Source organism: Lithobates pipiens, unplaced genomic scaffold (assembly GCF_037356315.1).
Source record: "Lithobates pipiens isolate NorthernLeopardFrog02 unplaced genomic scaffold, aLitPip1_a1.2 Scaffold_19, whole genome shotgun sequence".
Classification (NCBI taxonomy): domain Eukaryota; kingdom Metazoa; phylum Chordata; class Amphibia; order Anura; family Ranidae; genus Lithobates; species Lithobates pipiens.
In genome coordinates, this window is record NW_027507764.1 from 412,173,127 (window position 1) to 412,185,360 (window position 12,234).

Consider the following 12,234-nt stretch of genomic DNA (forward strand, 5'->3'; position numbering starts at 1 on the left):
CTCCTTAACATTTGTGGTTACAATAATTTTGACATTTTTTTTTTGTCCTGTTTTTCTAGAACTGGATCGACCCTGCTAAAGAAGTCAAGAAACAAACCCGAAGTAAGCTTTGTGTGTGTATATGTGTGTGTGTGTGTGTGTGTGTGTGTGTGTGTGTGTGTGTGTGTATGTATGTATGTATGTGTGTGTATATATATATATATATATATATATATATTATATTTTTTTTATTTTTTTTTGAAGACTCAATATGACATTTGTTTCGTTTTAGTTATATCTGTGGTTTTTGATTAGTTTGTGATTGAGAGTATTACCTAATGCATGCTACAAGGCTTGCCTTGGATAACACTGACTGAATAGTATTGAGCGGATTGTCAAGTAAGGCAGAAGTAAAAGAAATTAGGTTTGTTTTAAGGGTGACTGCACACACCTGACAATCTCCATTGCACCACACACTGCAATACATCAATTATACAGTTTTCTTGGCCAGAAGTGATCAGCCTTGTCCAAGGATGGATTTATAGCTCAGGACGTCATACCCTCTGACACCTTTGTTCCAAAACAATACAAAGTGTCTTGCTAAACCAACTCTTTTGTACTAAACTATTGAAAAAAAATTGAATAAAAGAAGTCAACGTTCATATGCAGAATTTGTGTTAAGCTACAAGAAGCAACATTTGCCATATTGGAACAAGACTTTTGTTAGCCGAGGAGCCACATTTTCAGGGTTGTGATGGTACCGGAAACACCACACTACAAAAGAGAACTGGTTACTTCGTTCACCACAATGCAAGAGATCTTGTTACAAAATGTGCCAGAGTATGAGAGTGGTGTTATCATATGCATGTTGCCCACTGCAAGAGGGTCTGGTATAGAGTGTGCCACATTAAAAGGTCTTGGTCCAGATGTGCCATGAGTATGTGTCACATAGTACGTTACCATAATTGCCACGCTACAAGAATGATTGCAGATGGGCCTTGTTGCAAAAGAGATGTTACCTGATATGTCAGGCTAAATGAGTGTTATTACCAGGTGTGCTGTGCTGCATGAGAAAACCTTTAAACAGATGCGCTAATAGTAGGATATTTTAGCAGATGTGCCACACTATAGGAGAGTTTTAGGTGTGCTACGTGAAAAGATATTACCAGATGTGCCAAAGCACAACATGATACCTTACTGGGTGCAGTTTATACTTAGGCCGGGTTCACACTATAGCGATGCGGGAACGCCGCGAATCCGCGGCGTTTACCCGCATCGCACACCTCCCGCCGGCAGTTCACACTGCCCTATGCGGACGGCTGGGAGTGTCAATGTTATGTTAATGACACCCCCAGATCCGTCGGCATATCGCAGTGCGATCTGCCGACTCGCACAGGGATCGGATCGCATGGTGTGAACCCCCATGCGATCCGATTCTGTTGCGGACCCAAAAAAGGGTCCCGTGCGAGTTTGCTGCGGGAGCGATGCGAATTCAGCCATACTATCTGTATGGCTGAACTCGCATCGCTACGGAGATCGGATGTGATTTGCTGTGCGAATCACATCCGGATCTCCCCCCGCAGCGGTGTGAACCGGGCCTTAAAGAGAACCTTATTAGGTGTCCTATGATGTAATCCGATATGCCATAATCTGTTATCTGATATGCCAAATTACAAAAGGGAAGTTTACCAAATGTGCATGCTATGAGCGGGATGCCATTGTACCTGGCACCTGTATAGCATTTTTTGAGACTCTACAGCAATACAGTTCTCTTCTTTGGCAGAATATGAACCTCATGCCGTACAGAATGTAGGATTTGCTTTTTCAATTGTTACTTCCGTAACCGTGCAGTCATCTTCTCATTCGTCAGACTGATAGTGTTTGGTTGACAGTTGCAGTGGCCAATGAGGTGCCATGGGCAGAAGATAACACATGTTCAGATTGGCAAATCAAATGAAAAGTTGACTAGCCCTACTGTGGAAGAGAACATTAGTAGGGGAGGCTATGCACCCTTGTGGCAGGTCTGGTGAAAGATTGTCTTTAAAAGCTGTGGTACACGGGAATAAATAGTGTCCCAGAAGATTGGGTATTTCTTAGGCAATGTTAACTATTGTCCAAGGGCTTAAATATATAAAGCCAAAACTTTTTTTTTTTTTTTTTGATGGGGTGAGGAAGAATTAAAACGGACATTTTTCCATTTCTTTCTCATTATAGAGACTTCTCTTCACTTTCTGTTCAGTAGACTCAACTGGAAGTGAGAGGACATCTTCCTAACTGCTAGGGAAATCCCCCTTAGACAGTTGTCAATGAAACAAGTGTCCCCTTTGGCAGATTTTCTCTATACTTGTTTTAGTGGCAACGCAAAATTTTGTATTTTACCTGCATTTTCATTCCCTGTGACATTGATGATCAGGACAATTGGAGAGAATTAATCTATTTTAAAGGGGACATAGACAGCAACTTAACAGGGGTTCTAAGCCACCACTAGCATATCCAAATCTATAAAAAAAAAAAAGTGTTGCCATAAAGTGATGCTAAACACACACTGTTTAATTTACATCGTCCCTTTTATTTCTGTATATGGATGATGACACTGTAATTATTTTAATTTAAAAAAAATCTAAGTACCCTTCTCCTACTCAACATAAAATGGCCACATGAACCAGCTCTTTCCCAGCCTGTCTGCAGAGAAACATAAGCAGGAGGAGCTTCTAGTCCTCTGCTGCTGGTCACATGTTCAAAAAAAAAAAAAAAAGCTTTTGGAATACAAGGTAAAATTAATATCAATCAACTGTTTTACATCATCATACAAATATATATTTTAAATCAAATCTTTATTATCTTTTGGATTATCATGGTGTGGGTGGATTTCTGCCAGGCACAGGCTGTGCCACACGGTTCAAGCCTGTTTCTTAGAATAAGAGGGAAGTGAAGTCTCCCTCAATCTACATGTAATAACCCATCCCATTGTGTGTAGCTGGTTGGTGGGCCTAGAGGAGAAGGGAGAGAGTGGGCTGTCATTTACCAATGTGTATTAGCACACATGTGTGACTCTATAGTCGCATAGGTCAATCAGCTGTGATAGGGAGGAAATGCTCAGTATAGAAACTCAATGAAAACTTAGCATGTGCAGAGCTCCCAAAGCTGCTCTGCAAAATCCCCAGCTGGATTGGGGTCTTGGACAGAGGGGGGAGATGGGGAAACTGCAGGATCAACCAGGTTTTTTTTTGCAGAATACAGAAAACAAATCTCATGACAAAGTATGAACGGCATGTAATACAGCATTCATTGATTTTTTTTTTTTTACGATTTGGGTTTAGTGACCCTTTGAGTTATACTTCTACCATGCCTAACTGGAGGATCAGTGGTGTTCCTATGATTAATTGCCTTTTTTCATTCTGCATTTCAACTTAAAAATGGGTAATTTAAATGTTATTTGTACTTCACAGGTTTTATAAATTGGAGTGTTATGTGAGGCTATTATTCAGAACAAGTGCATTGCAACACTGGATACATTTTGAATCATAAGGTGATAGATGCCCAGCTGTGCTTGTCAGTAGGCACTGTGCAATTATCATTTCTGAACTCTACAGTGCCATTGCTCTTTTATTATACTAATTATCTTCAGCTTCTACTATTACTGTGTATCAGGCATGTCAAAGCCAAATGACACAGCAACCCAAATTAAGTGAAATAAATATTTGCTGAGGGCCACATCTTTTTAATTGCAGACAAAGATTATAGCACTAGTTAAAGATCCTAGAATTTATAAATGTCAGCCCGGGAGAGAGAGCAGTAATTAAAGTGATGTTACCTGTAAGTCAGTTGAATTCAGATTACCTATATACAATGCAACTGTTGCATGCTGCCACCTATCTACAGTAGCTAACTAAGCTGCAACCACTAGATGTGTTCCCACATAAAAGTGCAACGTTCAAAATATGCGATTGCGCTGCCTAAAATAATTGGAAGATTAAATAGTAATTAGACCAACCTCATTCTTAATTTCATAAGAACTACCATGTCATAACAATTACACAGTGCCATAAAATAAAGTTAACATGTGGAAAAAATAACATCAATGGCAAAATCCCAAAAAGAAAAAAAGGAAAAAGTCCCAATAGGCCAGCACAACTGTATTCCAGTAGTTCTTCAAGAAAAACATTGAGATCGTAGAATCCACTCAGTGCACCACCAGACATTACATAAAGCTCTGCCACCTAGTGAAGTGCACACTCACCTTATGAATACACCTATGAATAGGCCAGTATCTCATACAGGGTTCCAATCCAAACACTCATGGTGCCTGGCCCTGCCTCCACGCGTTACGCCACCCTCTCACGTGGCTTTGTCAAGAACTTCCAGACAAAGCTACATGGGAGGGCAGCTTAATGCGTGGAGGCGGAACCAGACTGCATGAGTGTTTGGATTGGAACCCTGTATGAGATATTACTCGTTATTCTATGCTTCACAGCTGTTTTATGCTTGTTTATTGATTTATTAAATGTGAATACATTTCTGGAAGCTTGGTTGGTGTTGCTTGTATATATATATATATATGTGTGTGTGTAAACATACTACACTATTAGTGGCTATTTCCTCTTTCTTGAGAGCTGTATGCAGCCACTCCCTCTAAGGAAACTACAACATTTAGGAAGATCGTCATCCGGTGTGCGAGATTCTTTTGAGAATAGTCCTGTATATGTGAGATTGGCCTATTCAAAAGGTGAGGGCGCACTTCACTAGGTGGTGGAGCACTGTGTAATGTTTGTTGCACTGAGTGGCTTCTATGATTTCAGAGTTCATTTCTAGAAGAAGCACTATTCGAATACAGTTGTGATGGAATATTGGGACTTTTTTTCTTTTTGAATTTTGGGATAGCCTTTTACCATTAAAATATTTTTTTTTTCACAGGTTAACCCTATTTTATGGCACTGTGTAATTGTTATGACATGGTAGTTATTATTATGCAATTAAGATTGATGTTGGCCTATTTACTATTTAAGCCTTACAATTATTTTAGACAGCACAATCGCATATTTCAAATTACCTATAGTAGACAGCTCGGTTAAGAAATTGGTTTTGACTGGTTTTAAGCAGCATTGTTTTTAGCACTACCATTTTAAGTAAAGCCATATTTATTTGTATGCCAGCAAAAAAAATAGTAGGATGAATATAAAAGTCATTTTGGAAAGAGTAGGGAAGGGTTAATGTAGTGCATATGTGCGAGTATGGTACTAGAGAATACAAACGCACTTTTCAAGTCTAGACCACTAATATGAACACTCAGCAATCAGTTGGAGTAGATAGTCCACTAATATGAATGCTCTCAGTAATCAGATGTATTGGGGTTTATTTGTGTGTATTCAATATGGGGTTGCTTTACTAAAGGAGTAGCGCATATTCACTTTCAGAGTGAATTTTCACTAATCTCAGTCACTGAGGTAAAAAAAAAGTGAACGTTTATTTTGTAAAGCATACCCATTGATGTGCAAATAAAGTAGGATTTTTGCTTGGCTTGTGGTTATGGTGTGCTTATGATTATGGTGTGCTTTTTTTTTTATCTACTACAAAATCCCCTTTGGCATTGAAAAAAAGCAGATGTTTAAGAGGCAGCAGGACTGCCTCTTTAATACCTGCCAATTGTTGCTGTACCACCAGATTGCTTTTAATTGGGTGCATACAGCGCTCCCAAACCACTCCAAAGATACTGCTTGCAGGACTTTTTCAAACGTCCTGCAAGCGTAACACCAGGGTGTGAAAGCACGAGGACTTTCACACTGGGAGGGCTTTTTCAGGTGTTTTACAGGCGCTAAAACGCCTGAAAAACGCCTCCTTGTGAAGAGGTCTTGGTGAATGAGATAAAAATGTGTTCCTCTTCATCTGCAGCACTTTTTTTTTCTTTTTTTTTCTTTTTTTAGATCTGTAGTTGAAATCCCTCTGAATATCTTACATACTCTGCATCCTTCCCAGCAGCGTTCTCACCCATCACTTTCATTTTTACTCAGATCTGGATTTTACCGCTTTTCTGTACAACATAATGACCTGGCAGCTTCCAGCGTATTCCTGCTGCAGCCGTGATGAAAGTAGTTTTGCAACATGCTGGGTCTCAAATGAGTTAATACTTGCTGAAATCTAGTGTCTACAGGCATCCATGTCTTTTGTTTCTTGTATAACTGACAGTAAAATGGGCACAGGACTTGTTTGATAGTCAATGTCAAGCTTTTATAGTTTAATAAAAAAGTATAAGGCTCCCATAATTGAATGTATTGTTGTTTGTTTTGCAGATGGATCTTGGCTGTTTTCCTTTAATGTTAAATTCTATCCACCTGACCCTTCCCAGCTTTCAGAAGATATAACCAGGTATTCAAAGCCAGCAAATGTAGTATTAATGTTGATATTTTGCTGAAGTTTAAATGAGACTTTATACAGTGGCGTATGTTTTCAGGAAAATGCTTTAAGCCCATGCAGGGGAAAGGAAATAAAAAAATACTCCCTTGCAGGTCTGCAAGGGGTATAGGAGGAGTACAGCCAAAGCTCATTTGGTTGTACTTCTCCTGTGGATCACAGGAGTGCAGACCATTTTGCACTCCTGTGACTTGTTTTCAACAGACAGCGAGCTGAAGCCCGCTGTCCTCTGACATCACAGAGTCAGTCCAGGCTCGGGCAAGATCATAACAATGCAGTTGGGATCTGCCCACATGCAGAAAGAAACCTGTACTTCTCTTTTAAATGCTTGTTTAGGTCTAGAGGACTGCAAAAAGCAGTTTTACTTGCCTATTTTCTGCTCTCCTGGCAGCCAGCGCTACTCGAACGGACTTGGCCACACACGGTCACTCCAAAAGTCAGACGGATTCTACGTAATAACGTAGAATAAGGAAGCTCATAGCCAGTAGCCAATAGCTGCCCTAGCGTCAGTTTTAGTCCGTCGGACTAGCATACAGACAAACGTATTGTCCGCTAAAAGCCGAGTCCAGCGGACAAATTTGAAGCCAGTCTTATTTCTAGGTCCGCCGGACTTTTGGGAAGAAAAAGTCTGCTGGAGCCCACACACGATTGAATTGTCCGAAGGACTCTGGTCTGCCGGAAAGTCCGATCATGTGTACGCGGCATTAGAGTTCTCATGTGCAATGCAGGAATATGGTCTCTATGTTGGACTTGATGACATCAGAGAACCTGCGCCTACTGATATATAAGGGAAAAGTGGCTTTGAGAACTGATTTTACAGCCTGCTGAAGCAGAAAGTCAAGTAAACTGCAGTAAAACTGCAGTTTTTGACCCCTTAGACCTAAACAAGCATTTACCTCTTGCAGAGCAGGGGCAACCCCATTGCAAGTGGACATTTTTCCATTCCCTGGAGTTCAGCATTAAAATACTCTTTCAAGTTCATCCTAGCTCTTGTGTATGTCTTGCAATGTGTTTCACGACTCCAAACAGGCCAAAAAGACTGGGCAATAAGTTCAACTTTGAATAACCTTTTTTTTTTTTATATATACTCGGAAAAGGGCTGTAAAGGGATCCCAACTAGAGGTGACCTTGAGCAAGCCTCAAAACTCATCTCTGTCCGAACATTAAAATTGTGCTTCCCCCCCCCCTCCAATTAGCTGTGGTCCAGGTCATTCTCCACTCCACAGCACATGTAAACAAAGGGATGCTGGTGACATCAGTACCCTCATATGGGCGTGTGTTAATATAAGGGAATTGACGCCACCAGCATCCTGCCCCTTTTGTTTACATGTGCTGTGGGGCAGGCAATGACTCAGCCCACAGCTGATTTGAAGTAAACAAAAAAATGCAATATTATGATTTGGTTAGAGTTGAGTTTAGAGAAGCCCCAGGCTCATTTCTAGTCCCAATTTTTATCTTTATTTTTCAAGTCTGGCTAGTTTTGCTTTCTGGAACTGCCAGATTGTAAACTGATACTCTGTCTAATGTAGGAATTGATTGAGTGACGGAAAATACAGCGCACAAATTGTATATATCCATTAAATGGCACTTTTCAGAAAATAAAAAATAAAATGTTAAAAGCTGGCAACGCTTAAATGCTTCATGATCGGTTACCAAACAGTTTGAGTATCTTTTTTAGAAATAAGTACCTGTACCAGTACTAATAGTGTTATTATCATCATTATATTGGCCTTTCCTGCTCTTTCTTTTTAATTCAGCTTTTGCTGTTTATAATGCATTCATTATCTTTTAGCTTTGCTTAATGGATTAATTCTGAAAATCCAAACAATGAGGACAACATTCTTTTTAACCAATGATTATATGTACTTCTTTGCAAAAAATGAATCTTGGCTGACTTAATTACTTTCATTATGTTATAGTCTAAGAGGCATGAATTTCTATTTTATGCACACAGAAGACATGACATGAATTAATATTTACTAGTGTATAAAGGTCATATTAAACATTTAAATGTTTTATAGTGTATTTTGTGATTATAACAGTTGGGATTAGAAAAACAGCTTTTTAGTATAGATAAAATACTTACTATAATGTATACAGAAGATGCCTTGCAGCCCATAGCAACTAATCCTACAACCGTTTCAGGTGCTAAGGTGGGTTTAGGTTGCTAATAACAGGTCAAACATCTAATCCTGGTCCTGTGTTTCTTTTGAAGCTAAACTCTGGATTCTATCCATGAAGGTAAAAATATTTCTCTGTGCACCAGCAGCCCCCCCTCCCCCCCTGTACTTAAGCTCCATCGCGATCTAGCGATGTGCATGGATGCCTCGGCTCTCCGGAGACTATTGCTCCTCAGTCACTGAGGCAGAAACCATTGGCTCCTGCTGCTGTCAATCCCAGCCAGTAAGCCAATGAAAAGAGGGAGCGGGGCCGAGCCACAGCTGTGTGTGTGAATTAACACGCAGAGCAGCAGTTAAAGAGCGAGCCTGCTTGGGGTGCCCCCAGAACAAGCTGTTTGCTCTGGGGGCACTCGGTAGGGGGGAGGGGCCAGGAGCATCGGCGGGGGACCCGAGAATAGGAGGTTCGTGGGTACTCTGTGCAAATCCGCTGTGCAGAGCAGGCGAGTATGACATGTTTGCCATTTAAAAAAATTAATATCGCTTCAACCATTTGCCTAGTTTATTGTGATTTACCATAACATAACCACATAACATAGCTGTGTTAGAATTTTTTACAAACTACAATCCATTTTGCTAGAATAGCTTACTTTTTGTGTTTTTTGTGTGTGTGTGTAAAACTGCGAGAAGCTGTAGAGAATTTTTGTTGTGTGTTAATGATGTTAAGACCATGTACACTTAACATATGTAAATTGTAAGGCCGCGTACACACGCGGGGACTGTTCGCTCAACTTTGTCCGTCAAACAGTTTCAGCGGACAGTCCGCTCAAAATTAGCATGGACGGACTTGCCCACACACGACGAACGAACAGTCCGCTGAAACCGTGCGCGATGACGTGAACGGCACGTACGACGGGACGAAAAATACGACGTCCTATACACTGCAATGCAAACTTCGGCGTGTAAATCCTTTCTGAGCATGCGCGGAACTTAGTTTGACGAACAAGCCTACACACGAGGGGACTGTTCGCTGAAACAGAGTTTCAGCGGACAGTTTTTCGGGAATTTCCGAAAAACTTTGTTCAGCAGACTGTCCGCTGAAACTGTCCGCTGAAAGCCCACACACGAGCGGACTGTCCGCCGAAACACTGTTCAGCGGACAAAGTTGAGCGAACAGTCCCCGCGTGTGTACGCGGCCTAAGAGTTAATCATTTTAAAACCATATTTATTGCTTTAATTAGACTGGATTTTTTTTAATGAAAATAAAAAAAATAAAAAAATACAAGATTCTCAATTTGTAATATATGAATTGTCTTTGAAATAATTTAAACTATAATAACATGCTTCTAACAGCAATAATGAGCAGTAACCTAAAACCAATTACTCACAATATGAAATTACTGACTTCTGATTAGCTGCTATGGGGTGCAAAGCATATCTGAACAAACTTCAAAGCGCCAAACGTTCCTGCTTGTGTGTATTCATCTTTACGGTTTAACGTGTATTTATTCCTTATAGGTATTACCTCTGCCTGCAACTACGAGATGACATTATATCCGGGCGTCTCCCTTGTTCCTTTGTTACACTGGCCCTCCTGGGATCCTACACTGTACAGTCAGAACTGGGTGATTACGACCCTGATGAATATGGCAGCGACTATGTCAGTGAATTCCGGTTTGCACCAAACCAAACAAAGGAACTAGAGGACAAAGTAGTTGAGCTGCACAAAAGTTATAGGTGAGATAAATATGAATTAATACCCATTTTGAAAAGCAGACCATTTTCAGACACAAATATTGTGGTGAACAAGACCATTATCGGTTTAATATTTTTGTAATTCATGTTCTTGTTTTTTGCCACTCTAACAAAAAGGTTGCAAACCACTAAAAATGACTGAGTTTAATAATCCATAAAAGGCAAATAGTCACATTTTGACTCTAGATCAGGGGTAGGCAATCTTTGCAAGGTAGAAATCTACCTGAACACCATGAAAGAGAAAAGATCACCAGGGTTCAGCGTCCGTTTTTAGTAAATTTTCTTTTTTTAAATATAACTAGCAAGGCCTGACTAAATAGGAAGAAAGAGTTAGAAAATATAATAAAACAAATGTCACTGTAAAAATATAATCCAAGCCTAACTTAAGTGGACAGTGTCAGTAGAGCAGTACATGGTCACAGTAGACAGTGGTCACATTAGTCAGGAGGGCAGTGGGTGGTGGCAGTAGTTGTTTTTTTTGTGTGTGTTTTTTTTTTTTTTTTTTTTGTGTTTTTGATTTTTTATTTTTTTTTTTGCAGCCCTGTTGGGGGTCTTTGGTGAAATATCAGGGGTACAAACAGACCCCTGATGTCTCACTTTTGAGACACATCTCCATCTCTGAAGCCTCAGCAATACAAAATGAATGAACAGCAAAAGCTCTGCACAGTGTTCCTATCCATTTACAAACTGAAGCCTTGTAACCACAGTTTACTATGCTTCGTTTATGAATGGACACAGAGATTGGTACCTCACTGTGTTCATTCAGAAATAAAAGGGGTGGGTAAATGGAATATTTACTGCCCCTTCCCCCACTCTTCATCCTGAAATTATCCCCCACAGAAGCTGGAGGGAGAAGAGGGAAAGCCATCAGTGCTGGGGGAGGGGACCCAGGGGATCACACGGGGCCAGGACAGCAGAAGGAAGGGGAACAGACAGGAAGGGCAACGGGGGTGGGGGGGGGATTAACAGGCACAGATCCTCTATTTTCCTCCAGCAGCTAAATACTGGCGGGAGGGAAAGAAGAATCCAGCTTTCAGCTACTGCAGTAGGAAAATACAGGGGATCTCTTCCTGTAAATGCCACCACCGCTCCTGTCCAGGTTGTAGGGGTTGGCAAGGAAGGGGCACAATCTACTCATGACTTGCCTGTGATCGACAGGTAGATTGCGTTCAATGGGTTTCCGATGACCACATAAACAAGCTGCCATTCAGGGACACCCCCTTTCCTGAAAATCGGCTTGTGCTGGAACAAATCACAGGACAGCCGGACAGCGGGTGCACACTCTACCCAGAAGCACTGATCACGACCCCAAAAAAGGTTGCTTCATTGCCACTTTACTCACTGACAGTACTTGTTCTGGTTGGCCAAGACCCATTTTACCTTGTACCAATGTTGGCTTTACACTGCCCTGCAGTGATTATACACATGAGGTGGGATTTCTGATTACTCCAATCACAAGCAGGGGATTGGGAATTGTGCCTCTCCAGACATTCCCAGCCAGTACAAGTACTATCAATGAGAAAGCAATGATGTGGCAGCCTTTTTTGGGGGCACCAGATCAGCCTGGGTGTGGTTGTTTGTTTCATTGTGGAACAGTGTGTTGCCCGGGACCGACCTGCAAAATACAGGACTGTACCAGGCAATCTGGGACACGTGGTCACCCTTTTTTCAACCCCTGCTCTAGATCACCTTCATAATGGGTGACCTTGAATGGGCAGATCTTTCACACAAAACTATTAATATGTCAGCAAGTACTGTCTTGAATCTTAAAGAATACTTAAACCCAAGAACAAAAATGACTCTATATTGCAGCTTACTAGCCTTAGATGTGATGGTGGATGCATTTGTTTTCTCTTTTTTTTCAGGCTACATTTTCTGCAAGTGCTGATCCTGATAGATAACTAATGTCCTTGTAACATCCTGTGCTCTGAACGGATATCTCTGACAATTCTGTCAGCTTTTCAAGCTATCTTCT

At 40.9% G+C, this 12,234-nt stretch overlaps 1 protein-coding gene across 23 annotated transcripts in view; it reads left to right on the forward strand.

Annotated features, from left to right (window-relative positions):
- EPB41L3 (erythrocyte membrane protein band 4.1 like 3) overlaps positions 1–12,234 on the forward strand; it is a 332,589-nt gene that overhangs the window by 216,986 nt on the left and 103,369 nt on the right. For all 23 annotated transcript variants that reach the window (XM_077492490.1, XM_077492492.1, XM_077492489.1 and 20 more), the window contains exons 5-7: positions 60–102; positions 6,267–6,342; positions 10,023–10,241. In XM_077492490.1, coding sequence (XP_077348616.1) covers positions 60–102; positions 6,267–6,342; positions 10,023–10,241 — 338 coding nt within the window. The remainder of the gene's footprint in view (positions 1–59; positions 103–6,266; positions 6,343–10,022; positions 10,242–12,234) is intronic.